This window comes from Pocillopora damicornis, chromosome 2 (genome assembly GCF_964200805.1).
Source record: "Pocillopora damicornis chromosome 2, jaPocDami1.2, whole genome shotgun sequence".
In the NCBI taxonomy this organism is placed as follows: domain Eukaryota; kingdom Metazoa; phylum Cnidaria; class Anthozoa; order Scleractinia; family Pocilloporidae; genus Pocillopora; species Pocillopora damicornis.
The window spans coordinates 27,529,691-27,556,176 of record NC_142671.1 but is presented as its reverse complement, the minus strand read 5'-3'; the positions used below and the strand labels follow the sequence as shown (position 1 = coordinate 27,556,176).

The following is a 26,486-nucleotide window of genomic DNA, read 5'->3' as shown; positions in this document are numbered from 1 at the left end:
AGTTAACACTTTGTTAAAATGACTTATTTATTCCAGGGACTTGTCCAACAACCAGTTACAAGATTTACCGGCAGGAGTGTTCGATGGCATCAAGGTTTCCGAATGGGGGAGGTTGACGCTGTAAGTAAGACTCCTATATACTACAAATAAACGTCAATAAAGAGCAAAACAAAATATCAGAAATCAATAAATTGAAATTAAATGTGGTTAACTATGAAGCCAAACATCCAATAGCTCAAGCCACCGCTTTCTGACCGTCTATAACTGCTAAATAAGATCACATAAAGTCTCTTGTTTCACAAAGTTTGCATTATAGCTGACGGTAACGAAATAGTTTTTTCGCCGTGTTGTTACTGTTTAATCAGTAGAAATGATTGTCCCTAAGGGTTCCTCAAAGTAAGTATTGAAATGTGTGTCCCGAGGGGTTTAGAGGATACATCTTTTTTAAGATGATTTTAAATATTTCGTTAAGTTTATCAATTTAATTCAATAAATGAGGCTGAATAAACAATGAATCGATTGCAGTCACGAGCGACGATTATCCTTATGATACATTTCCAATCGGTAAACAGCTTCAGATATTTGAATGACGGACCATGCAGGGTCAAAGGATGGCACATAAAGTTTATCATAACAATCTAATTATTACTTCTTCAAATTTTAGATTTAATTTTCATTCCAGCCAAGTAAGCGAAAAATTGTGTCTCATGGTTTTGAAATCATTACCTCTACTTGCAATTGGGTGTGCAGATAGTATCGACCTCAGAAAATGCTAAATAAACAATGCTATTCGGCCTTAGGATAATGAAATATTAATTAAGCCACTACGTTAATTTCAGTGAGGCCAATGAAGATATATCTGATAATGTTAAAAATAGTTGCACATTATTTATATCGTATCAGGAGTTTTTTTTAACTATATACTTTGTCACGCACCATGCAGATATTCCTTTTAATCTGGGTTATAACTCATATAAATTTCTACGAACTGACTCAACATTTTTCTTTAACACGAGGTTGTTTTGGAGAAAGAGCCATCGTGACTTATTTCCGATCGCTTCAAACACTTACTTTTTATACAAAATACGTGAATCTATCAGCACGTTGTATCAAGATTTCTTTCAAACCGATAGAGAGTGTTTGCGAAATGCCGCGTACGATTTCAGTCTACGGGACATGTCTGTGGTGGAGCTTTTCATCGAAATTTTCAAAAAGAAAAACTGTCCGAATCAGCTGTTGTAATACATAGATTTTGAAACGAAAAACGAAACCATCTTTTTACAGTGTCAGCCACTGTTTCATCGATAGCTCAACTCTATCTCGTTCATCAGCATGTTTGAAGGGTATCTTTTGAATATTTCCCCATCTTTTATTTTGGCTTGGTTCTCTAAACAGAAATAGAGAGCGAAAATGTTTTCTTCTTTGTGCATTGTTTACGGCGTCGAAGTTTCTCCTGCTCTGGCCCTTTAAACACCTTTCCTGTACTGCAAAACCACGGCTTGATTGTAAGAAACTTCTTCAGTTGCGTGGATTATTTGAGCTATGGTACCGTCGCACTAGATTAAATGATATATGAATTTTTCTACCCAAAACTGACGTTCCTTCCCGAATTGGAAAGACACTCTAGGGCGCTCGGTAGCATGTGTAACACAATTTATTCAGTCCAGCGGATTTGACATCATATCAAGAAAAAAGTCAATAATCGTCTTTGCCTCGTACCACCACTCGATTCGAAGATGGCAGAAAGCGATTGTATCTCGAAGTATTGCTCCTCCTTTGAGCGAGGCAACACTTACTCCTGCAATATCTAATGATAATAATAATAATAATAATAATAAAGATAATAATAATGATAATAATAATAATAAAGATAATAAAAATGATAATAAAAATAATGATGATAGTGATAATAACAGTATAACTTTATTCACAATTAGAGATTATTTTCAAGATACAATTGATAAAATGAACATACGAAATTTCATAAAAATTCAAAATTATGTATAAGACAAAGGCATTTTGCTTGAAAATTGTCCCACTCCAAAACAAAGAAAAAAACTTTAGATTCCCGCAGTGGCGACGTTTATTTTGCAGTCTGAGGAGTGTTCTATCTTGCTGTGAAAAGGTGTTCGTGATCCTCTCACACATGCGTATGCCGATCTTAGATGTTCGAAAGAGATTTGTGTCCTGAGCCATGCGATAACGGTGTTATACGGCTAGGTGTCCTTCTGAGCTATCTTATCTGCAAGATGCTTCAGGAAACGCTGACACTCATTTCCCATTCCGCTATTGCATGGTTCCAAACACTAAAGGTGTGAATGAACCCATCTCTACATCTAGCACCCGCTGCTGGTACTTGCGTTTCTTCTCGTCCTCTTGCTCCTTGAATACTTCAGATGCTGTCTTGTTCTAGTAACACTCTAATCTCCTGCTTATTAAGGGCTAAGCCCTGATCTGCGAGAGGCATCGCATTTAACCAAGAACTTGCGCCCTTGTCTCTCTATTGATTAACTAGTCGCAGCAGATCTGGGGAAAGAGTTGAGTTAATGCCTTCCATTTTCTCTTTGTCACGCGCCCTCTTAAGTGACTGATGATTTCTCTTAAGCTCCTCCGTAGAGCTTTCGCCTGGCGCCATAAATGTACTCTGTGATTTGATAGAATCTACGCGCGCAGTAGTTATTGACTTCGAGGCAACTAACTGTTGTGGCGCCCCAGCTCTCAAATCTGGCATGCCCAGACCCCCTTGAGCCGTTGTTAAGGTGACAAGTAGACGCACCTCGTTAGGGAGAGGCTCTGATTGACCGAACAAAGTTGGAAGAAGTAGGTCGTCAATCGCCTGCTGGATTGGATCGACATAATCCTCAAACGAATCTATAGTGCGCATGAAGTAGGTGAACTTTAACTTGCACCCTTTTAGGAAGACAATGTACGCTGTGTGAGGCTAACTCTTTTCAGAGCTGTTCGATTTCCTACTTTCCATATGCGAATTTTCTCCTCACAATATTGATCTTTGTATTCTTGCGACGCAATGACTGCTCCTTGATGGCGCTGACCTTCAGTTGTTTATTGACTTCATCTCCAAACACCCTCTTTGCTTCATCTGCAAGTGCCTCAGACTTAACAATCAGCTAGCACTTTGACCCGTTCACCAGATATCCAAACTTTTCTCCCTCTTTAATCAATTGCTTGTATCAGTCGTACAACTGCGCGATTCTCCCTCCTCCAGCAGAGTCGTCTGCAAGCCACACCTGTTTAACCATCTGGCAGTGCGCCCTCAGATTCTGAATCATTATAGATGTATTGACTCAGTACCATGGCATCGCTAGGCGATCCCCTTGCGTAGTGCCTTCTTGTGAAAGTGTTTCACCTCCAACGCAGATAAACGGTCTAGATGGGCTTCTATAGGTGTTTATTACATAGTGCGCCATTTCTTTGCATGTGATCTGGATACTGTGCGAAGCCGCTGACCTGTTCATTTGCTTAAAGGCGTTACTTGCATCAATCAACAGAATCCCATCTGTTCCTTCTTCTTCAAACACTTGGCTCATTGTATCTATCGCAGCCTCCACTCCTACATTATGACCAGCACAAACTTGTAGGGGACCTGCCGCTTCTTTTATTTCCTCCTTTAAAAAACCGCTGACCATTTTTCCCATTATTCGCCTCACGACGTCTCCAACGCCGATTGGTCTAATTCCAGGGTTCTTCTCGAGTGGGCGAATTTCTTCATGCCAAGTTACCGTGGGGTCCCCGGCGAGACTCAGTTTAAAAGGGAGGCAAGGTTACCTAGCTGGTTTTCAACGGTCGTGTGTCAAGGTTGACGTGGACACGGGCTGTTAGAAACCTCTGAACTGGAAATTTTTGAAGCAAACTGCGGCTTAGCGTCGGTTGCACGGAGAATATTGAGTTTGTAGGGAATTGAAATGAAACTACAGTATGTGTGCTTGGATTCTGCGTTGGATTTGTGGCTGCCCGGTCATTTTGCACTGGAATTTTTCGCTTCTCAGATCGGGCGTTCGGAAATAGAGTGTTCAGCTTTGGGCTTTTCTTATGTACGTTGAAAACCTCGAAGTGGACAACTCGCTGTTCTTTTCATCAAAGTAAGCGGTCAGATAACAAGCAATACGCTGTGGAAGTAAGGTGAGGTACATTTTTTGAGAATTTGACGTATTTTTTTATTCCTTAGAGCGGTCGTAAATATTCCCATACAAACTCTAATAATTCCGCCATGACTGTTATTGCGCAAGATTATCATATCACAGCTTGAGCTTGGGCCGCCTGTGGTCAACACAGCTATCTCTTCTCTTAGGATTTTACCCCCAGTCTTAAAGTCCTTAGAGCAAAGGATTCTCCTATAAAGCTCCGAGTCCATTCCCGATGGTCATGCTGAGCCCTTGGTTTTGCTTGCTGAGTTGTAAATGATTTCTTCGTCTATGAGATCATACACGTTTGGTGGAATATAATCAACTGGACCGTGCAACAAACTCTCCTCTACAATATCAGCCGCCTCTGGGTGATAGGTCGAGCAGACCAGACGAACTCTCGTTATCTAGGAGTTTCATTGCAGCTTGATCCCGTAAATTCTGGCTTTTTAGCCCCAAGTATCCGTAACCCTTTTCTTCCCATAAATCTGCCATTACTTCGATTTAACCCTTCTTCCTCCCGGTAGCGTTTCGTGGAGGGTCTACAGACGATATCAGACCCTTCGCTGTTCTCTTGCATTCCAGAAGATCACTATTCATACGCTCTGTTCATTTCAATTTGTCCTGTTTCCTCGACATATCTTGCAATGTTCCTCTTTACAACCAGCTCACTATCATCGATTTGGTTATGCGGTTTTTGGTTTCGTTTGCTTGTTTAAAGTGTATATGACACGAAAATTTTTTCCTCGGATTTTGGCAGTTCAATATGTATGATAAGCTGTGAGACAGTTACAAAATGATAATTTTTTTTTCTCTGACCGCTTTTCTTCATGCAAAACTTGCTCGATTTCTAAATAAAAACTGTCTCAGGAGACTGGGGACGAGAAACAAGGCTGTGACGTTACGTTGTTTGATCGCTTGATCAGTAAACAAATTATTTTACAACAAAACCACGCGTACTTCTCAAATCCGTCGCTTTCCGCCGAGTCTGTTTCCGCGACATCCAGTGATTCCGAGGTCAGTAATGAATCGTGTGACTCCTCTAGGGGTCTCGATTGGGAGCAGAGTGACAGTTCAGATAGCGAAACCAGAGTTGTCGATGGTGTTATCATCCCATATGAAGATGAGCCACTTGCGGATTGTGGCGAAGGAGTAAGCCCGAACGCAAATGAAGAAGAAACAGATACTGATGGACTTACCCCGTCGACTTAGGAGTCTAGATTTGAAGGAAATGTGAGTGTGGATTCAAGGTAAGTTGAAAGATTTACCGTGATTCCTTTTGAACATAAGCAGGGCTGATATGCGCTCCTGCGTTGCTAAGTTTGTCCGACAACTTTTCCTTTACCTCTTCCAGGTGTGAATGCGAGCAGTGTGATACTGAAATGTTGGTCGGTGCCCTCGAGTTTCGATGTTTCTAATTCGTCTGCGAAATTGATGTTTGATGGTTCGATCGAACGAATCAATTGCATCACCAAACACGAAGACTTACACGCCATTACGAACCGCGCCTGTAAACATATCAGGTCTGCGGTTATAGGTCTCGCGCATGCGTTATGCAGGGACACATGGCAGGCTGGACGTTGTGTTGTTATCGTTCTTGTTTTGAGGAATTCTGGTTGTAGCACTGTTTACAATAAAAGTAAGTTGACTGTAACTGAGGCCCACACAATAACTTTACATGGTGTCAGAAGTGGGATGCCGAAGTAAGTAAGCAAATTTGATGACAATTTAACTCGCTACACTGGTGGAAGTGGAAGAGTGAACAACACGATTGATTGAACAAAGCAAAAATGGCTACCGCCTCGTTTATCGACAAAGGTCCCTCCATGGATTGGAGTACAGACGACAACCTATACAGCCGCTTTAAAATGTGGAAACAGAGATGTGAACTGCTATTCACTGGCCCGATGGTGAAAATAGATGAAGAAGTACAGTGCAAACACCTTCTGTACTGGTCTGGCGAACACGGAATGGAGCTATTCAACAGTTGGGACTTATCAGCAGATGACCAAAAGAAGCTAAAAAACTACTGGGAGAGATTCGAAAACTACGTAAAGCCTCACTCGAACGAGCTGATCGCAGCGTGGGAGCTGCATAACCTCCGTCAAGGTACCTTATCACTTGAAGAATTCATTGCTAAACTAAGAATTCTTGTTAAAGAAGCTAACTACCCAGCAGAGCATCACGATCGATTTATAAGAGACTTTCTGGTGCTTGGCATGAACTCCAACCGTGTTAGAAAGGATTGTTTTAAGAAAGGAAATACCCTGTCATTCAATGAAGCCAGAGAAATGGCAAAAGCAGAGGAATCAGCTGATAAACAACTTCAGTTGATGAACACAGCCGTAGAAGTGCACCCTGTCACTTCTGAGAACAGAAGCCCAAATCAGAGAGACCACTCAAATGCAGCGGGTGGTACGAAGCAAACCCAAAATGGCAATCGATGGGGCAAAACACCAACCTGCAGAAATTGCGGCTGGGGTCCTCATGCACGTGAACAGTGCCCAGCAAAGAATGCAACGTGTCACTACTGTCAGAAGGTAGGACACCTAGCCAAGGTATGCCTGTCAAAGCTTAGAAAAAAGAATGTGCATGAAATTGAAGCTTCCAGTAGTAGCAATGCTTTACCCAACTCAGAGTCCACCCAGCCAACAAGTGATTATGTGTTTTTGGGCCCAATTGAAGCAACACCTCTATCCACGAATGTCCATTCCATATCCTGTAGAGAAAGGGCTCTACTAGAGGTGTCCTTGTCGCTGGGGCCAGAAGGAAGACAAGTCAATACACTCTGTAAAATAGACTCAGGGGCAGAAACCAACATTTTACCTAAGTCCCTTTACCAACAGTTGAATAATGGGAGGATGGGTTTAGCACAACCCACGATGAGACTATCCGCATATGGTGGAGTAGAGATTCCTAACCTTGGATCTTGCCAAATATATGTAAAAGGTCCTAACAACCCCAGCCCTAAACCTATTCAAGCAGAAGTTGTTGATGTTGATGGCCCAGCCATAATTGGTAACATGTCAGCACAAAACCTGAACCTCCTAAAGCTCAACTGGCCAATAACCGCCAACCAGTATAGCGATGATCTGATCAGCCACAGAGGCACACCCACCCCTCAAGTAAACCACACCAGGCCCACGCATGATCTGCATACATTTAGGCTATTTGACATGGGAGGCAAGCAGCACCCATTCCCATTAACAAAGGACTATTTGTTAAAAGAATATGCAGATGTATTTACAGGAATTGGGTGCTTCCCAGGTGCACCATACCACATAGAAACCGACCCCAAAGTGCCCCCAGTACAACATGCACCAAGGCAGGTTCCAGTACAATTACAGCAAGCCTATATGGAAGAACTAGATCAATTGAAGAAATGGGGCATCCTTTCTGAGGTTCGCAACGAGTACACCCCATGGGTTAACTCGGCTGTCGTAACAATAAAACCAAATGGATCGATTCGCCTGTGCCTAGACCCTCGGAACCTGAACAAAGCTGTTAAGCGCAATCCCTACTATGTGAGAACGATAGATGATGTGATACCGAAGGTGAGTGGCTCAACCCACTTCAGTATCTTAGATGCACGCAGTGCGTTTTGGCAAGTTAGCCTAGATGAGGAAAGCAGCAGACTATGCACTTTTAACACCCCCTGGGGAAAGTACAGATGGACCAGGCTTCCATTTGGTCTCACATGTAGCGGAGATGTCTTTCAAGAGAAAATGGACATGGTCTTCGGTAAGTTGGAAGGACTAAGTGGTATTGCGGATGACACATTCGTCTATGGTATAGGTGAGGCAGAACATGACCAGCGAATACTTAATGTCCTCGACACAGCGAGGGAGAACAATGTGAGATTCAACCCAGACAAATTTCAGTTCAAGGTAAACGAAGCATCCTTCTTCGGTCTCACATGGACTCCTGAAGGAATTAGACCTGACGAAAACAAAATCAAAGCAATCCGTAACATGCCACCTCCAAAGAACCTTGCAGAGTTACAATCTTTCATGGGCATGATCAACTACCTGAATAGATTCTCACCCATCATAGCCCAGACTTCAGAACCTGTAAGACAGCTGATGGAAAAAGAAACGCCATTCATGTGGCAGGCAGAGCACCAAAAAGCATTTGAGAGTCTTAAACAAGTAATTACTGAGGCACCAGTCTTGGCGTACTATGATCCAGAGAAAGACAACCTGATCCAGTCGGATGCAAGCCTTCAAGGTATTGGATGTGTGCTGATCCAAGACAGTAGACCAGTGTGCTATGCATGTCGGTCACTAACCGAGACTGAGTCGCGTTACAGCAACATAGAGAGAGAGCTACTTGCCGCCTGTTGGTCATTAGAGAAGTTCAACCACTATGTCTTTGGCAAAAGTTTCATCATTGAAACAGACCATAAGCCGCTGGAAAGCATATGGAAGAAGACCATAATGAGTGCCTCACCGCGGCTGGAGAGGCTTTTGCTGAAAATGGCAAAATATGACGTAGAAATTAGATACATACAAGGAAAAACCAATGTGATAGCGGATGCTCTCTCAAAGGTCAGTTACATGGAACCTCCCCTCAAAGAAGACGAAGTGCCTTTGCTTGAAGTCAACACCATCACAAGCACTCTACCAGCAAGTCCCGCCAAACTGGAAGAAATACGACAGAGCACCGACCAAGACGTCGTACTCGCACACCTTAAAGATGTTGTACACCATGGCTGGCCAGAATATCCGAACGAATGCCCCCAAGACTTAAGGGAGTTTTGGAATTTCAGAGAGGATCTCAGCGTTGAAAATGGCCTCGTTCTCAAGAGACACCGCCTCGTAGTTCCTAGTAGGCTCCGCCCACAGATGTTGCAAATAATACACCAAGGACACATGGGAACGGAAAAGTGCCTCCTAAAAGCAAAAGAAAGCTTATTCTGGCCAGGCATATCAAGAGACATTAAGGAACTAACAGCCAACTGTGCCACATGCATACAATTCTCTAAACAGCAGCCAAAGGAAGCGCTATGTCCCCACAGTGTGCCCAGTTTTCCGTGGCAGAAACTTGGTTGCGATTTGTTTGACTACCAAGGTGCACAATATCTTCTAGTCGCAGACTACTACAGCAAATACCCCATCCTAAGGAAGCTGAACTCATTGACATCTGCTGCTATTATCAATCATCTCAAGTCAATATTTGCCGAGCATGGAATACCAGAATCCCTGGTTACAGACAATGGACCCCAATATAGCAGTCGAGAATTTGCTGCATTCTGTGATCATTGGGGCACTAATCACATTACCAGTTCCCCACTATATCCAAAAAGCAATGGATTCATAGAACGAATGGTCCAGACAGTAAAAAACCTGTTGAAGAAATCAGATGCCGCCGGACAAGATCCTTATCTCGCACTTTTATCGTATCGAACCACGCCTATTGACAGCAACCTACCCTCACCAGCTAAGGTTCTAAACCAAAGAGATTATCGCACACAACTACCTTGCAGTGGACGACTACAGCGCTCTCAAACCATGGAATGTAACCAAGAGCAACTACAGCATCGACAAGATGTCCAGAAACAGCAGTATGATGGGAAGTCCCCTCGTGAACTCCAAAAGCTAGTACCAGGTCAAGAGGTGTCTGTGTTCCAACCGCGAACCGAGACTTGGGTTCCAGTAGAAGTAAAGTGAGAAACTACCCAGCCAAGGTCATACGTAGTAAAGACAGCTGGTGGTTCAGAGCTAAGGCGCAACAGAGTACAACTGAAACTGTCGGGTGAAAGAGTATCAACCTCTGAAGAACAGTTGGAGAACAATCGGGACACTTCCTCTTATCAGCCCACCACACCTATGGCGACACCCCACGACGTTTTGTCATCGAAGCCACCACAGACACCCCAAAAGCCAGCTCAACCCACTGAGAAAAGTGATGGTCTGCCTTTGACAACCAGGAGTGGCCGTGTTGTAAGGAAACCATCTAGATTGGACTTATAAACTTCGTTACAGACTGAGAAAACATTTCAGTTTAAAGCTATTATAAGCTGTCGTTGCGTTATACCTAACTAGCCGAACATTTTGTATTGTAGTTAGTCCCGCTGCCACACCCATTAGACTTTTCAGGGTGGAGATGTAAACATATCAGGTCTGCGGTTATAGGTCTCGCGCATGCGTTATGCAGGGACACATGGCAGGCTCGACGTTGTGTGGTTATCGTTCTTGTTTTGAGGAATTCTGGTTGTACCACTGTTTACAATAAAAGTAAGTTGACTGTAACTGAGGCCCACACAATAACTTTACAGCGCCGTTCTTCTGCAAGTCGCTCCTCTCCTAAGACACCAAGATGGAGGAACCTATCGTCGTCGCAGTGGAGGGTCAGAAAACGAGTAAGGTTTTTTCCCTTTTAAATACGTAGTTCTATGTCATTATTGTTTTAATCGCTTGACCTAATAATTGGGATACTTGTGGTTTCATATTAATTTTTGAATTCTCCAGTCATAAGAAACTAGTCTCCTGTCATTCAGTTAGGAATGAAGGTCCAGTAATTATTTGAGCTGAAGATGTCTTCATTTCTCACTTTTATGTTTACATATAGGTTCATCAGAGCCGTTGCCTATTGATGGACAACGAGGTGGCTTTGTGGGTACATAGACTGAGAAAACAGACGACCTCCCAGCTTGTGTTTATCACAGAGTAAGGAAAAAAACAACACACAACAATACAGGGGATATGCTTATGTCCAGGATGGAAAGGAGCATTGAACTCTTGTAAATGTACCTCATTGGTCCATGAAAAAAAAAGTTGTGATAAAAAAATGCTCCCGGTCTAGTTTCATTTGCATGGGCCATGTCATTTTGTAAATACTTCAAAAAATAGTAATAAAGACCATGAGAAAGCAGACATGAATAACAAACTGTGAGTCACTTTATTTGCCACTTTTCTTCTTGTGACAATGAGATGGCTTCTTGCTTTTGTGGGTGCGTCTAGAAGTGGATTGACTACTGCTTGGTTGACTGTTGCCATCAGCTTGTTGTGAAGTTTGTTCTGATTCTATAGGATAACAATGGTGATATAGTATATGAGTGCATCGTTACAGTGTAGGTGTGTTACTTTGTATGCCCAATGACAAATGGTGTTTATTCCAGACTGAATACAAATGTGCTTCATTCTCACTTGCCTTGAGTTGGGAATAAAAAATTCACATTTAACAACAAAGCCCATCTACAGGCATTCCCAACTTCGAGTAGACAGTTGCATATTCACAGGTGGATAAATGAGCAGCCCCCCACAGACAGGTGGCAAAAATGAAATAATTCACACTTACTAAGACTTCATTGTAATATTATATTCATTTCATGTTATATTTGGATAGTTGAAATGAATGGATTGATAAAGCTATTAACTAACCAAGTGGAAATAATGCTGTTTTCTTCATTGCCTTTTTTGCCTTATATGCCTTTATAGCTTCCTCCTTGCTCAATCTTTCTGAAAACTGCCGATTTAGGGACTCAGGTGTTTTTGATGCATACTTCTTAATTATTTCCTCCCTCTTTTCTTTTGGAAAATAGAAGAGTAGTTTCTTCAAACCATCAACATAACCTGAAAACAACAACAACAACAAAATATATATATATAATAATATACAAAAAGGTATGTAAACAGTTCAGGTTCAGGGTATTTTTAAACAAGACATAGTACTCTTTAAAGAGGGATTGGGGTTTTACCAGAGAATATGGCAAGCAAAGAAAAGTATTAAAACATCATTTATATTGTTTTCTTATAAATAAGAGTTAATCCACTGTAGTCATATTTATTCTTACCATAGGTAGGTGGGCATGCCACCTCTCACACAACTTCCTCTCTCATTTTAAATTTTGGGTAAGTGACCCAAACGTACTCTTTTCCATCAAATGTCCTTTGTGTTTCCCTCTGTAAGTTCTCATTCTCATTGAAATGCAAACTTGCAAGTATGTGCCTTAAAAAAAAATTTTCAGGAATGAGCAAATTCATGTCCATTTTATAAGTTCATACAAAAAAATGACTGGAAATCATTTAGAGGAAAGAAACACCAAAACATAGATATATTCTGATTAAGCAAGAGACATGAACATAAAATTAGTACAAGTGACTCCCTCAGAAATAAATAGGGTAATTTTCTAAGGAAACTGGTGCTGTATCAGTAGAGAAGTATAACAAAATAATTTGGTTTTATCAACTGAGTTAATTTTGTAGATTGGTCACAGTAAAGTGGTTTTAAAGCTAAGAAAGCCTTAGAACACTTTATGGTGGCTAATCTACATCATTGACTTGGTGGATTTAGAAAAATAAAAATCTATGAAAAAAGAAAACGTATTATTACACAATCAAAATTACCTGCTGAGAGTCTCCAGCCAAGTAAAATAATTCGTTTTAGGATGCCAATAGTTCAAGGTTGCATGGAAGCCTTCAAGGCAACTTGTCTGGGCATCTTGTGAAAGTTTCTTTATGTCATTCAGTAACATTTTCTTGGTCAACAGCAGTTTCAGTTTGTCAAATGCTTCAGTTCCTGTTAAAGGTAAACATGCAAGAAAATTACACGATGGTCTAGTTTGTTGATAACAGTGGATTAAGTTATGTGCCCAAGGAGTATTGTAAACAAAAACAGAACTGGCAATGGCAAGTTGAAAAAGATATGCAGTATATTATTGATTTTCATACCAACTCTAATCCACTTCCTGGGTTCAAGCTGTCCATGACAGCACTGTAAAATGTAAAGTGGATCTGGGTGGTTATTGTGCTTGTTGCTGACATGACGCAAAAATGAATTCCATGTGGCAAGGATGAGGGACTCAAACCCAGCGTTTGTTGAGGTTGCACACCAGTAGAGATGCTTTCTTATTCCCTTCATCCACTCTTTTATAATTTCACATCCTTTCTCTCTACTCAGAGCCAACAACTTTTTCCCTGGTGATCTTGCCACATGCCACATATCAAAATAGTGCTTGGTGTTGACACAGTTCTCCCTAATCCATTTTGCAATGCCTCTGTGCCTATCAGACACAAAAATACCAATTGGTAAACCAAGATGCTGCAAAAAGAAAAGCACCTCTTCGCTCCTTCCAGTTCAGTCTGTTGACTGCCTCCAGTTTCATTTGCCTGAGACAAACAAGAAAATAAAGGTTATCAAACCACCAGGAAATACCATACAAATCATTGGTTCTTGTAATTTTTATTATTATTACTATTATTATTATTATTAATATCATTATCATTTTGTCTATTATTCATCAGATCATTCCATTTCATTGAACCCATAATTTATATCATAATTATTTAGGTATATACCACACAAAAACCCAGAAACCAAAGAAATTAATTTCTTTCTGCCAATAAACCAAGAAAAGGTTTGAAAAATTACATTGTTGAGACACGTGTTTGTCTCTTCAGTTGAGGAGGTGAATAGTATCTGCTAGCCACTTCCAACTAGCCAATCAGCACACATGAAAAGCACTATTCACCTGTGTGGTATACACTAATAACCAGTATTCATACAAAGCTTACCTGAACTTGTTCAAAGTGGACAACCTTCAAGGTTGTGGTACAAAACATTGTGTACACTCCATATTTGGCAGAGTGCCGCATGGAATCAAACCTGCCATCCCCTCTCCAAGCCACATTTTTTATCTTCTTTATACTCTCTGTCAGATTAGCCTGATATCTTTCCCAGTATAGAAGGACAACAGGGAGCAGGAAAGATCTTTGATGTCAAAAAAGGTGTGCCCAGAATATCCACAGAGCCCCATATGGCAGAACACCAGCAAGACCTTGCTTATAGATGTACCAACCACCAAGACTCCAAAACTCAATAGGATATTACCAGGAGGGTATTTTCCCAGAACAGTTGGTTGTGATTTCCAAGAGTACTCTTGGTGACATTGTGAACAAGTCTGAGTCACTTTGACAAGGGTTCCACACTGCCTCATTCTAGCTGTTGGAGAATTTCCTTTGCAGTTGAAACAGAACATTATAAACAGTTGCAACAGCATGCTGTAGAACATGATGAAGTTGGGTTCATCATACCCAGGAGTGTCAGAATCAACTCTGCAAAATTTAAAGTGTGTCTTGGTCATTTGAATCGTATGATACCCTATTATTTGCTTTGATGCCTATCTACTATATTTCCTCGTTGCTTTGAAGATAGTGAAAGTGACTGTATGCAATTTGAGCAATTCTCCATTATTTTTCAAGTCTGGCTTGCAAGCGGATATGCCCATATGTTCCAGAGTAATCATAAAAACAGTCTTGAAAATGGAGCAGAAAACTATATTTTAGAAGTAAATGAATGCATTTCATTATTTAAGAACAAGATAATGAATATACTAAAGCAAAGAAGGTTGTTATGAATAGTACCCACCTGATATCTTTCTCTAAATCTTCATCTGCTGGATCTTCTTCAGTCTCATCCTCTCCAGCGGAATCAGTGGAGCCCCTCTGCAACTTTCAATCCCCATCTTTTGTTTCTGTTTCTGTTTCTGTATCACTTCAAGCGCTTGACCAAACAAACAAATCCTAAGGCCCACGTTCCTCCTCTATGACATTTTCCTCCTCAGTTTCTGTTTCAGTCACCTTCTATTTAGTGCAAACCATCAAAGGGGATTCAAAAGTTGTTGTCTTCATGAATGAAAAATCCTTAAACATGTATGTTTGAGTAATTCACAGCATAATAATGTATTAATGCGTGTTGAATGTGGACAATGATTTTCTACATGATGCGAAGGTACAAGAGAATAAACAAAATAATAGGATGGTTTATTTCAGTATTCAAACTTTTTAGCTCCCTTATCTCCTTTTTCTGTTCTTTCACTGCGGTCTTCAAGCGCCTAACTTGTTTCTTCAAGGTTCTCACTTTTTATTTGTGCATGCAGTCTACACAAGAGCTGCCTTGCAGTGGAGTTAAGATTCGGAATGGAGTAACAGCGGAGAGAAGTGTTTCACTTATCAGCGTTGTACAGCTAATATTTGCGGATGTTGAGGCAACTGGTGAAGTCAAATGGGTGGTACATGCCAGAAGAGAAGCAGCAATTGTAACATTGGATGCAGTGGAAATTGTATTGATGGAGCTCTCATGAATGTCACTTGAATCGGAGCACGGATTTTTTTCAACTCTGTCATCAACAACATCGTGAAAATCTAATGAGTTAGAACTTGATGCTCTTGCCTCTTTGACTTTCCTCTTTCCCGCTTCCATCTCGTACTCTGTCAATGCATCACGTCTCAACTATAGCCAAAATATAATAAATTCTGATCGATTACGTTTGACCTTATCGAAAGATGACTGGAAATCACTGCTTACCTGACGCTTCTTACGATCCGTTAATTCTTCTGAAACTTCTGACACAACTGCATGTATTGTGGGAATAGAGCCCTTGATGAGGACTTTATTCCGCTTCGTGTTCGCTATACCCTCCAGAGTAAATGCCAAGCTGTTTTCGTAACAACCTCTCTCGAAATGGACGGAACACAATGAGGCATTCTTTTGAAATTGGCTTTTTGAAAATCTACTCGGTAGCGCTGCACAAATTTCAACCATTTCTCTCTCACAGCGCGATCCACGGGAAATTGGTGCATCGAGATGCCTGGCGTGTAGCTGGTGTTCGTACAGCTTTGATTGTTGGGCGCTCCGGCGACACAATAGCGTCCACCTTCCCTCACTGGCTTCTTCTTTTCCACCATGTCGTTAAGCGAGAGTACAACAACCTGACGTCACAGCCTCAGCTCATGTGACTTTTTGGCCGCGCGGTCGAGGAGACAAATTTCAGGCCGCGTTCGCGCGAAGTTCGAACGGAAAAAAAAATGCTTAAAACCATTTTTTGTCAAATTTTAACTCTCAAACCGTTTATCGTATAAATCTAAGTACCTAAAAACAGTAAAAAAATTTTCGTGTCATATACACTTTAACTTTCCAACCAAATTTGTACCGACACATTGCAATTGTCTAATAGATGTTTTAATGGATACGTATTGAGGGTGAAACGGTTAAAAGAGATAAAAATAATAAAATGGTATATAAAAATAGCGGGGCCGTGGGACGTCCGTTCACCACTCCATTTAAGATTAATAATAATGATAATGACAATAATAATAATGATGATGAATCCAGATGCGCAAATTCCATCACATTTTCAAATGTGCATCACAGTTTAAGAGTTAAAATATTACAATCAACTAAAGCTATGAAGATAAGGGAATATGAATGAAAGGTTACCACAAAGACTACATTATAATTAAAAGAGAAATTTGAACTACAGTAAATCGCTTTGATTAAAAATGCCCATTGAGCGATTTCGATTGTATTTGCACCCCCTATGTTCAGAGGAAGTGCATTCAAGAATTTAAAAAGAGCAGTAAAAATTGTCCACCTATAGGCTAGCTTCAGACTGAAAACAGGTATGAATTAAAAGAAATCTGTTTTTAGAAATTCTGAGATCATAATTAGGTAAGCGGGAGCCCAAAACTTCTTAATTTAACGAATCATAAAAGTAGTTGGAACTATTTCAAACTCCATTCTGTTTCTTATCGGTAGCCAACGTAATTAAAAAATAAGCGATGTTATATGGCAAACTTTGTTCAATTTAAGATTATCGTTCAACATCCATGAACGGGTGTCCCTTACGCAGTGTTTGATACTTTTCATAGCAAGAAATGCGTCCATATCAAATGATCGCAACTTCCTAAATGAAACAAGGTTAACTTTGAGGGTGGTCACGCTGTTCTCAGTTTGAATGGCATTTCTCTCTCACAGCGGGTGGTCAAGCTGTTTTCAGTTTGAATGGCAGTGTCAGATTATCCGAAAACAGGATGTCTGGCATACGTTGACCACTGATAAAGTTATCTGAGTTCCGCTTAATTATCACATCCATGGCCCAGTTCATGTGTTGAGTCCGACACCATGACGAGCCAGACGTTCTTAGCAACCGAAAAAAGAGCTTTGGATCCTGCTGAGATCGAGGAGTTTTACTCCACGATCTCAGCTTGACGTCCAGCAGCTTGCAACATTCCATTGTAACAATATCCCTGCTACTAATCATTTATGTTACGCTGAAAGTGCGAACTTTCGCGCGAGCGTGTTATAATCCGGAAACGAGAGTGTGCGTTTATAATTAAAATTTTTATTTTGGTAATTCAAAACGTGTAAGTGAATGTATGCCAGAGCAGAGGGGGGAAGGGGGGTTATCGGGGGGCCTATAACCGGATTGTTTTGTCTGCAGGTAGATAATCTAACCAGAATTTTACAGTATACACTTCGGGCCGTTTTACACGGTACGAAATTATCGCAGTGTATTCAACAATTTCCCAGGCTGAAGTCGCACGACTTTATATTTTAAAAGCCAGCCGTCTATCATACTGCATTTTTTTTTTATTTCAACCGGTACACGACTGAAATAGGACACATCCAAAGCCCGCTCGCGGTAGTCTCCCCCACCCACTATATGATGCTAAAGTTCCCACTGAGGCAAGCTTTCACACGCGAAGTGAAAACACTTGGTAACGTTATCGATCAGTAGGAATGCCTGCGAGTGTGTTAATCGACCGAACTACATAAGTTGAATAAGTACGCTACGGTTTTTTTTTTTTTAATCATTGGTTCTCGCCCCCTTTTGCTTTTTGTTTTCGGCACCACGTTTCCGTATTACATTTCCATATTATTTGAAATCATCCCCCCCCCCCGAAAAAAAAAAAAAAAAGAAAAAAAGGACGATGAATAAATTTGGAACTTATTGAACAATTATTTGTTTGTTCATTCAAAGAGGGTATTTTTACGTTAAAAAATAGCCGAATAGCCGCTATGATGGAAAGGGTATTCTGATAATAATGAAAGGTAGCATCGTGAGGGAATGATTTCATTTTCGTGAGGGAATGATTCTTCATTTTCCAGGTTCTCCCATTCCATAATCTAACAGAAATACTTAACAATTATTCCACGAGTACGCATTGGATATGAGCTGGTAGATAGCCAACCAGAGGATTGAAGTTGGCTATAACCATGTCTTACCCAACACACGCGAGTGGAGAAACTGTTTTAATAAGAACTACCACGTGGTAACAGCGAATCTTGCAATATTTATTTTATCGTAAGGAAGACAATTTTTGTAAAGAAAACCATCCACTGGCCGCTAAACAAATCAAAACTTAGTTATACAACTTACTTGACAACATTTGGTGATCGAAAAGTACTCTGACGTTAAAATTAAACAGTGGTAAAACAACAGAGTAACAAAAAGTTAAAAAAGTAACATTTTTAAATTTGCACGACATTCTCATGTCATCTTTAGCTTTACAGCTGTACATTTGATTTTTCCAGTGTCAATAGTATGTTATAAGGTTACGTCATAAACCTGACGTCATAAATTTGAAGCTACTATGTTCCATTGCGATTCACTGAAAGGGAAAATTTTGGAATAAGGTTTTTGCTGAGAGTCTTGCTGCTTAACATGGAAGTAGCGGAACATTTTCAACTTATTAAAAGATACAAAAGTTTAATGGTAAGAATTACTGATAATTAGTGAATTGGAGAAGGGAGCGTAAAGAAAATTTCTCTTTTCGCGGCAGTGTCCCAAACGTTTTGGCCAAACTTGTAGCTGGCTTATGGCTTCGAAGAGAACAAACTACCTGCAAGCAAGCAGTTTCATTATGTCCTTCCTGTGTGCTGTCATCTCACTGAAGTTCCACGACCGTGAAACAACTTTAGGTTGTGAAGAGGTCATAAAATCAAGGGCCGCTAGAATAACCCCAACGCCACAACTGCCGCTTCCAATTAGTTGGCCATCTGTCGGTTGTCTCGGCATTCCAAACCTTTTGAATGTTTTTACATTACGCCAGTCATCCAGAGAAAAGTCATCGCAGTCTGGAAACTTGAACTGAAGCTCACTCATGATAAGTAAGACATAAGATCAGGAAAATGCCAGCCAGTTTGGTCATGTTTGACAAAACTGCAACTGTGGTCAAACATTTAAGTAACAAAATTAATTGCTCATTGCTGTAGATTAGAAACAATTTCTCATTTAGTTCAGTTGCTACACATACGACAGGATGAAATTTAAAAATAAATTTGAGAACTAGAATCAAAATAATCATAAAAAGTTTTGTTAGACCAGAGGGATTTTGAAAGTCAGATATATGTACTCTTGAGAAAAAAAAATGGCACTCTAACAATAAATAATAAGCATAGCACACCTTGGACTTGTAGGCATAACCAAATACAATAATAATAAACACTTACCAAATCTTTCGGTATACATGTCACCAAAATTCACGTTGACATGATGTCATGATGCTGATGTTAGATATCCCAGAAGCACTCAGGCATACAATTATGCCAGGACTTCAACCTGGGTGAACCAGAGAGGATATATAACACTTGCTAGATCTTTGATACCATGTGTGAACCAAAATACTTATTATATTATATATCCCAGAAGCACTCAGGCATACAATTATGCCAGGACTTCAACCTGGGTGAACCAAAGAGGATATATAACACTTGCTAGATCTTCAATATCTTGTGCAAACCAAAATACTTATTATGTTATATATCCCAGAAGCACTCAGGCATACAACTATGCCAGGACTTCAACCTGGGTGAACCAAAGAGGATATATAACACTTGCTAGAACTTTGAAACCATGTGTGAACCAAAATACTTTTTATGTTATATATCCCAGAAGCACTCAAGCATACAACTATGCCAGGACTTCAACTTGGGTGAACCAAAGAGGATATATAACACTTGCTAGATCTTCAATATCTTGTGCGAACCAAAATACTTATTACGTTATATATCCCAGAAGCACTCAGGCATACAACTATGCCAGGACTTCAACCTGGGTGAACCAAAGAGGATATATAACACTTGCTAGAACTTTGAAACCATGTGTGAACCAAAATACTTTTTATGTTATATATCCCAGAAGCACTCAGGCATACAACTATGCCAGGACTTCAACTTGGGTGAACCAAAGAGGATATATAAAACTTGCTAGAACTTCAAAACCATGTGTGAACCAAAGTACTTATTATGTTATATATCCCAGAAGCACTCAGGCATACAATTATGCCAGGACTTCAACCTGGGTGAACCAGAGAGGATATATAACACTTGCTAGAACTTAGATACCATGTGCGAACCAAAAGTACTGCTCATGTTATATATCCCAGAAGCACTCAGGCATACAATTATGCCAGGACTTCAACCTGGGTGAACCAAAGAGGATATATAACACTTGCTAGAACTTCGATTTACCATGTGCGAGCCAAAATACTTATTATGTTATATATCCCAGAAGCACTCAGGCATACAACTATGCCAGGACTTCAACCTGGGTGAACCAGAGAGGACATATAACATTTGAGGGTCTCTACTGGTATTCTGAAGAAATCAAAGATTTATGCTGAAAAAGGAAGATCTCGTAACTGAAGCTTAGGCTTAAAAGTTTATGTAACGCAATGATTTCAATCTAGATAATGAACAAGTAGATCTGCTGAAAAAATGAAAAGTGAACCAGACTTTTCTTACTCATGCATTGTTCTTTGGTAAAATTCCTTAGTTACTTTTCATGTGCAACAATATTGTTTACTTTCCTTATCACACTAAGTGTTCCTCTTTTTCCTAACTCCTTGGAAGTTTACCTGGATCATTTCCTCACAGAATGTAATCTGATTTAATAAGTATGTTTCAGCAACATCTTTGTCTTTAAAAAACCTTCTCAGGTTTTCTAATGGCAGTGACTGGGTGACAATTTCTTCAATGTTCTCGAGAAACCTGCGTTCTGTTGAACCTAAAAACGATTCAAAGATCACACTTTATTAAATACTGCTAAAGTTGTTAAATCACCTTAGGCTGGGGGTGGGGATTAAAAGTTGTTCAGTTAACAATAGTTTATGGTTACTATAGCTTTTCATTTTTCTGTATGATTGTTATTAATTGAAGACAAAGTTATTGTTATTAGCTTTGACAACCACACTAAGTAAGGCATAGTCTTTTTGTTCTAAAAGCTTGAAGAAAACAATACATTAATTATAGTATTAAAGATATGGCATTAAATACAACATAATTTACTTTCCCAGTTGTGTGTTGGTTGTTGTATTTATGTTGCATGACTTGTTTAGCTACATTGGCTTGGTATTAGCACTTGGCCAAGGGAAAAGAGGGAGAGGAAAAAAAGCATTCTTAAATTTTATGGTCAATGAAGTGCGCTTATTTACTCTGTTGGAGTCTTTTGTAGAAAAAGTGACTGTCACAATAGCTGTTTGCATCAATCTGATGTATGACTGTATACCTGAGAATGACAACACTTGAATGTTGTGCCGCTCAATACCACTTTCCTGGCCAGGCTTTGTCTTTACTACAATTCTGTCCCTTCCCTTCATACTGTCTGGTCCATACTCGGCTAAAACAGCATTGCAATTTTTAAGGCTCCCACACTCATACGCAAACATTCCCAGTGAACATAGCAACTGCTCTGTATTCCGCAGCTCACAATGAAGAGTGCATAGGTTTACATCACACAACTCTTCTTCAAGGAGAAACAGCAAGTCATCCCTAACACCCTTCCATCTAAAATATTAGCAAAGGAGGAGTAATATCAAAAATTACTGAAAGTTGACCTTTTATTTTATACCTAAACATTATCAAGCTTAGGTATTTATCAGTTTCTCCTGAGCATACAATGTAATTACAATTATGCCAGATTGTAATTATGCACGATTACAATCAAGCCAATTCCTGGGAAGTTGTCTGCAGTTTCTCTAAGGACAATAATGCTTATATCTACAACCATAGAAAATTAATGTAAGGTATAATGGAGAAGGCTAAACAGGGATTAATAAAATACTTGTTTCCTGAAAATAGTTTTGTAATCAAAATTTAATACATAGATGCATGTCTAAAGTCTGAGGTGTGTACAAAAAAATTAATCACATAACCAAAAACACATAAATAACATACAGCTGCCCTTGTAAAATGATTGCATTAAAAAATTAAATGGGCTTACTGACCCTCCAACATTTGCCTTGCTCTTGATAAAGCATTCTGCACAGGATTCACCACGTTCAACCCCCAGACATGCACATCCCTGCAATAAAATAGAGAACGATATTTTATTGTTTATTTGTCAATAACAGAGGTTCAAAACGGGAACTTGATGTTGTAGGGTAGCTTGGGGTGATCTTGATAATTATATCAGACAGCTTATAGAAAGTAAAATGCTAAATTTGCCCTTTAGATATGCAACAAGAAAAAACTAACCAAAAAATGGTCTCCCATCTAGCTTAAGATTAAGCTCAAGGGTTTGCTGGTCAGGCTGATGCAGTCTTGTTTCCCTTGCTGCCCAAGCCACTGCAGCAGAAAGGTTAACCTGATATCCCCAAGGAGCTCCATCTAGCAAGGGGCAGATGCCCATTGCCTTTTTTACAACATGAAAAATCATCTTGCGCACAGCCTTTATGTGATTCTTGTTCAGAAGAAGTGGAATGTCAGATTTCGTCTAGATAAACAAATGCAGACATAACAATATCTTAATGAATCAATAAAAGAAAGCATTACAGGGTTGGAAATTAGCACTTGCCCACTTGCCCAGGCGAGTGTCAAAACTACTTGGGCAAGTAAAAATCCTAGGCTTTTTGTTGCATTTATTAAAGGCACTCGCCCGATGGCCAGTGCTGTCAAAATTAAGTTTCCATCCCTGGCATTACAGATCAATGAACCCATTAAAATGTAAAATGGTAATAGAATGATTATAATATAATGTGGAATCCATCAATAATGATAAGAGCACAAATAAATGTTTAGGTAAGGAAAGACATGTCTTGTGAAATAAAAATACTGAGATCAAGTTACAGTTTGAGTTCTAATATACACCACTCTATTTTAGTCACACTGCTCATCAGTGAAAATGATTTTAGTAAGATGAGGTATGGTTAAAGGGGGGTGGGGGGTCAGGGACACCTCAGGAACCCCTCTAGCCATGCCCTTGACAAAGTTTAGCAATAAAAAAAGAAAGAGGAAAAACAATATTTCTGTTTGTTATTTTTTTATTTATCTTTGTACTTTGTATCGGTATATTGTTTTATTATATCATAATAAAATAAATTTTGACCTCCAAAAGAAACGGATAAAATTGACCAGAATTTAAATACAGGGGTGGCAGACTTTCCCCACTCACCAATTTAATCAAACACACTAACTGGCAATACAAAATGATTTAAAAAGACAAAATGATTTACCTTAGTTCGCCCTAACTTTGTAAAGTTCAACAAGGTTTGCCATCCTTGGTCTGGGATCCGGGACTGCAGCTTGAAGTAAAGCAACGTCCAATCGGGCACACGAAGGGATTGAAAGAATTTTGGGGCACTGTCCCCCAGTATTGCTTCCAGGGTTTGCTTCGGGTCTTTTTTTTTCTTCTCAGAAGCTGTTCTGCGATATCGCTCATCACTTCAGCCACTTCAACATTCTGGTCCACCTGATCGGCGAATAAAGATGCAAGAGGCACCTGGAACTTATCGCAAACATCGCCGATCAAGGTCCACATATCGCTTGTACTGTCCGGGTCCTGTGTGCCTGAGCTCAGCGTCGATTGACCGCCGTTTTTCACCTCATCTCGAAGGGCCTCTAACTGGTAAAGCATAACTTCAAGTTCAGCCTTAAGCTTAAGATTTTCATCTTGACTCTTCTCGATATCCTCTATGGATATGGCTGACCTTGAATCGACTCCAAATACTGTTTGTACAGGGTCATGAATTTTGTCCTTGTTATTGTCACGTGTGTCAGTCGCTGTTTGGCAATCTTCATTATCTTGGCCAATATTTAGGCTGTTGATGCCATCAACCAACCAACTGTACTTTTTTTCTTCGCCCGCTTTTAGTTTTTGCCGAAGTATCGCGGAAACAACGCCGAAAGAAGAGGCTATGAATACCTCTTCTTTGTGAACTAGTCGTCGATCCAAGTGCCCGCCATTTTTAAGATTCGAGAGTTGCACTGTGTTAAATTCTTTTGGAAAGCTTGACACCAAAGGGCTACTCGATATGAATTTTCCTACAGGAATGCCGCATATTTTGGAATTCAGGAGATACCAGTCCCTCGAATCGCTCGTGGAGTGAAGCAATTCAGCTCTTCGAATATCGAAGGCATCCATGCCGCACAGCACCTGATCGAAACGAGAACACTGCCCCGCTCTTGTGAGTAATCTCTGAAATTCAACCTCAAAAAATGTCAGAAGAAAAATCCAGCCCCTCAAAATAAACAGGATTGACGCCATTGGAGGTTGCACACAACGGTGTTAATGTAATCACCGAACGCTCACCTGTTGAAACCACAAATCGAAAGCGATGATAGCTACTGAGCCGGATCATGACGTCACACCATAGCAACCAAACCCCACGAATTTTTGAACATCCGGTTTGCTCTGGCTCGTCATGCGTCGATTTAATGATATCAACTCCAATAAATCAAAGAAATGACAAGCCGTGTGATTGTGATCATCAAAGCTCATGTCGAAATCACCAGTTAAGAAAAGAGGATCACGAGATAAAATAATGGGTTCCAAGAAGTCTGAAAATTCCTCAATAAAACTGATAATAGTCACAAGATTGGTTCTAAGATTACGGTCGACGATATATTATAGCCAGTGTAAGGCGTGAATTTCGAAGATTTGATGGAGACCATTCGGAACATTCAAAAGACGTTCTTGAACGAAATTAGAGTTTGCGAAAAACCACCTTGCCGCATTCACAGGGAATCCTGTAAACTACACCATCTTGTTTAGCCGGGTCGACAGCGTCTTTTCGTCGTACTTACTGAGATCTTAGCGTAGTCTCCGACTTGAAAACAGCGCGTACGCCTTGTTGTTGTAGGCAGCGGCGAAGCTGTTCGGATAGACCTTTTACATAAGGTAAAACCGCAGTGGCTTTGAACTCGTTGGCGGGTTCGACACTGTTGTTTGGTTTTCCGATCTTGGTAAGTTTCTGCAAGAAAGAAAAAAGGATAACCATTAGAAACCAGTACAGATGACAGATGTTTTCCTTTTCCACGAAATGCAGATTTGTTCGCAATAGAGCGAGCATTCAGCGTGCACACAGTCAGATTAGTACGGCCGTTGTGTCTGATGAAGATCGGATACACAATTAATCTGAGCAAGATTGGAATGGTTGTGATGGTTCCGTCATCTACGTATAAAAGTACAACTATTTGTTGTTAAAGTCGTGATAAGTGGACCAGCAACTAGTGTCGCCACTAGCTGCGGAGCGAAGGCGAGTGAGGTTAAAAGCGGATTAAAAAGGGAGTGATTTAAACAACAGCGCAGAGCAAATAGAAAACGGAGACAAATTGAGCCGGTGATACAATCACGACTACACGCCACTGCGCAAGCTAATCTGTCTGTATATGTGCATACACACATGCTCCTTTGCCACTGTGATTAGTAGCCGTTTCTCGATTCTCTGGTTCAGCCGTCTCCAAAGTTATAAAAAAAAAGATTGATTTCGCAGCCTTCGGTGAACGTTCACACATGCTTCTTTGCCACTGGGATTACTAGACTATTGAAAAAAAAAATTAAATTTCGTAGTCTTAATCTGTGCTTCGGCGAGCATTTTCCTTTCCAGCCTCACACTGCTCTTTAGTAAAGCTCAAAAGTTTTATAAATAGCTTTCATATTCTCGATACATTAAGACCAAGAATAATCCAGCCGATCACGCCCCAGGGAGATGTCGAGGAAATGACGAGGGACTAATCAAATCTAATTGTCTCAGAGGGCCTGCATCCTATAGGGGAGAAAATTCTATTTTTAGGAGTAGACATTTTCGATAATCAGACATGAGAACTTCAAGTTAAGGCTATTGTGCGCACGACTTCTGTCAAGAAGAAGTTTAGCCGCATTAACGGCGTGTCAAGGTTCCCCGGCTGGGAAAGAGCAGTCAGATCGATAAATTATATGAGAGGAACTTTCATGAAGAACAAGATAGTCACCACCACAGTAGCTGAACTACGAGAAACTGAAAAGCTTACCTTAAAAGAATAACAACAGACAACATTAAAGAATTAAGTCTAAGCCGTAAAGAATGGAATACTAAAATCAAAAATAAAAGTTCGCAATCAGATTGGATTCGATGATCAAGGATCGATGATCGATCGATGATCAAAGAACGGTGAGAGTTGGTGAGAGGCTTGAAAATTCCGCCTTATCATTCAGCGGTAGACATCCGATAGTCTCAACGTGACGTTTTCAATACTACATTATGACGCTTTACGAAGAAACAGAGTCCACGTGAGGAGTCAGCTCTTAAAGGATTTGGCATCTAGGATGATCAACGTGATCATCAAGATTCTCTCAAGAAAAGT

At 40.2% G+C, this 26,486-nt stretch overlaps 3 protein-coding genes, 1 long non-coding RNA gene and 2 pseudogenes across 11 annotated transcripts; 1 reads left to right on the top strand and 5 right to left on the bottom strand.

Annotated features, from left to right (window-relative positions):
* Window positions 1-2,257: 2,257 nt before the first annotated feature.
* On the bottom strand, window positions 2,258-3,804 carry LOC149050595 (uncharacterized; annotated as a pseudogene).
* A 6,611-nt stretch (window positions 3,805-10,415) lies between these two features.
* LOC149050594 (uncharacterized) lies at window positions 10,416-11,015 on the top strand. Its single transcript, XR_016184238.1, has 2 exons — window positions 10,416-10,503; window positions 10,713-11,015. It is a non-coding gene; the product is annotated as an uncharacterized LOC149050594 (long non-coding RNA).
* A 7-nt stretch (window positions 11,016-11,022) lies between these two features.
* LOC149050593 (uncharacterized) lies at window positions 11,023-14,649 on the bottom strand (annotated as a pseudogene). The gene is made up of 7 exons (XR_016184203.1): window positions 14,511-14,649; window positions 13,658-14,197; window positions 12,815-13,252; window positions 12,491-12,662; window positions 11,938-12,092; window positions 11,525-11,716; window positions 11,023-11,167 (listed from the first exon to the last, which is right to left on the bottom strand). The product of XR_016184203.1 is annotated as an uncharacterized LOC149050593 (transcript).
* On the bottom strand, window positions 14,589-15,830 carry LOC149050592 (uncharacterized). The gene is made up of 3 exons (XM_089198166.1): window positions 15,450-15,830; window positions 15,315-15,374; window positions 14,589-14,725 (listed from the first exon to the last, which is right to left on the bottom strand). Exons 1-3 carry the CDS (start codon window positions 15,684-15,686, stop codon window positions 14,666-14,668), a joined length of 357 nt encoding a protein of 118 aa, XP_089054292.1. The 5' UTR covers window positions 15,687-15,830; the 3' UTR covers window positions 14,589-14,665.
* Window positions 15,831-18,197: 2,367 nt separating this feature from the next.
* On the bottom strand, window positions 18,198-23,518 carry LOC149050591 (uncharacterized). 7 transcript variants are annotated; one of them, XR_016184206.1, is made up of 7 exons: window positions 23,378-23,518; window positions 22,401-22,638; window positions 22,151-22,227; window positions 21,433-21,710; window positions 20,783-20,931; window positions 19,377-19,485; window positions 18,198-19,092 (listed from the first exon to the last, which is right to left on the bottom strand). XR_016184206.1 is itself a non-coding variant. In XM_089198142.1 (6 exons), exons 2-6 carry the CDS (start codon window positions 22,416-22,418, stop codon window positions 19,468-19,470), a joined length of 540 nt encoding a protein of 179 aa, XP_089054268.1. In that variant the 5' UTR covers window positions 22,419-22,638; window positions 23,378-23,518; the 3' UTR covers window positions 18,198-19,467. The 7 variants fall into 7 exon arrangements, 6 of the variants coding, with proteins under 6 accessions (XP_089054268.1, XP_089054271.1, XP_089054269.1 ...); XM_089198142.1 differs by having other exon boundaries at window positions 18,198-19,485; XM_089198145.1 differs by having other exon boundaries at window positions 18,198-19,485; window positions 20,783-20,922.
* Window positions 23,404-24,408, bottom strand: LOC113679768 (uncharacterized). Its single transcript, XM_089198137.1, is given in 3 exon segments — window positions 23,404-23,496; window positions 23,498-23,551; window positions 23,554-24,408. Coding segments are annotated over 3 exon segments (1,002 nt in total).
* Window positions 24,409-26,486: the final 2,078 nt, after the last annotated feature.

What these genes read in the sequence shown, in the direction of transcription:
- LOC149050592 (XM_089198166.1), bottom strand. Translation starts at nt 15,686, where the DNA reads ATGGTTGAAATTTGTGCAGCGCTACCGAGTAGATTTTCAAAAAGCCAA. An exon ending in CGGATCGTAAGAAGCGTCAG is followed by an intron (nt 15,375 to 15,449) that starts GTAAGCAGTGAT and finishes TTTTGGCTATAG; the next exon opens with TTGAGACGTGATGCATTGAC. An exon ending in GAAAGAGGAAAGTCAAAGAG is followed by an intron (nt 14,726 to 15,314) that starts GCAAGAGCATCA and finishes TGCACTAAATAG; the next exon opens with AAGGTGACTGAAACAGAAAC.
- LOC149050591 (XM_089198140.1), bottom strand. An exon ending in AGCAAGGCAAATGTTGGAGG is followed by an intron (nt 21,711 to 22,150) that starts GTCAGTAAGCCC and finishes CTAATATTTTAG; the next exon opens with ATGGAAGGGTGTTAGGGATG. An exon ending in TCAAGTGTTGTCATTCTCAG is followed by an intron (nt 20,932 to 21,432) that starts GTATACAGTCAT and finishes AATCGTTTTTAG; the next exon opens with GTTCAACAGAACGCAGGTTT.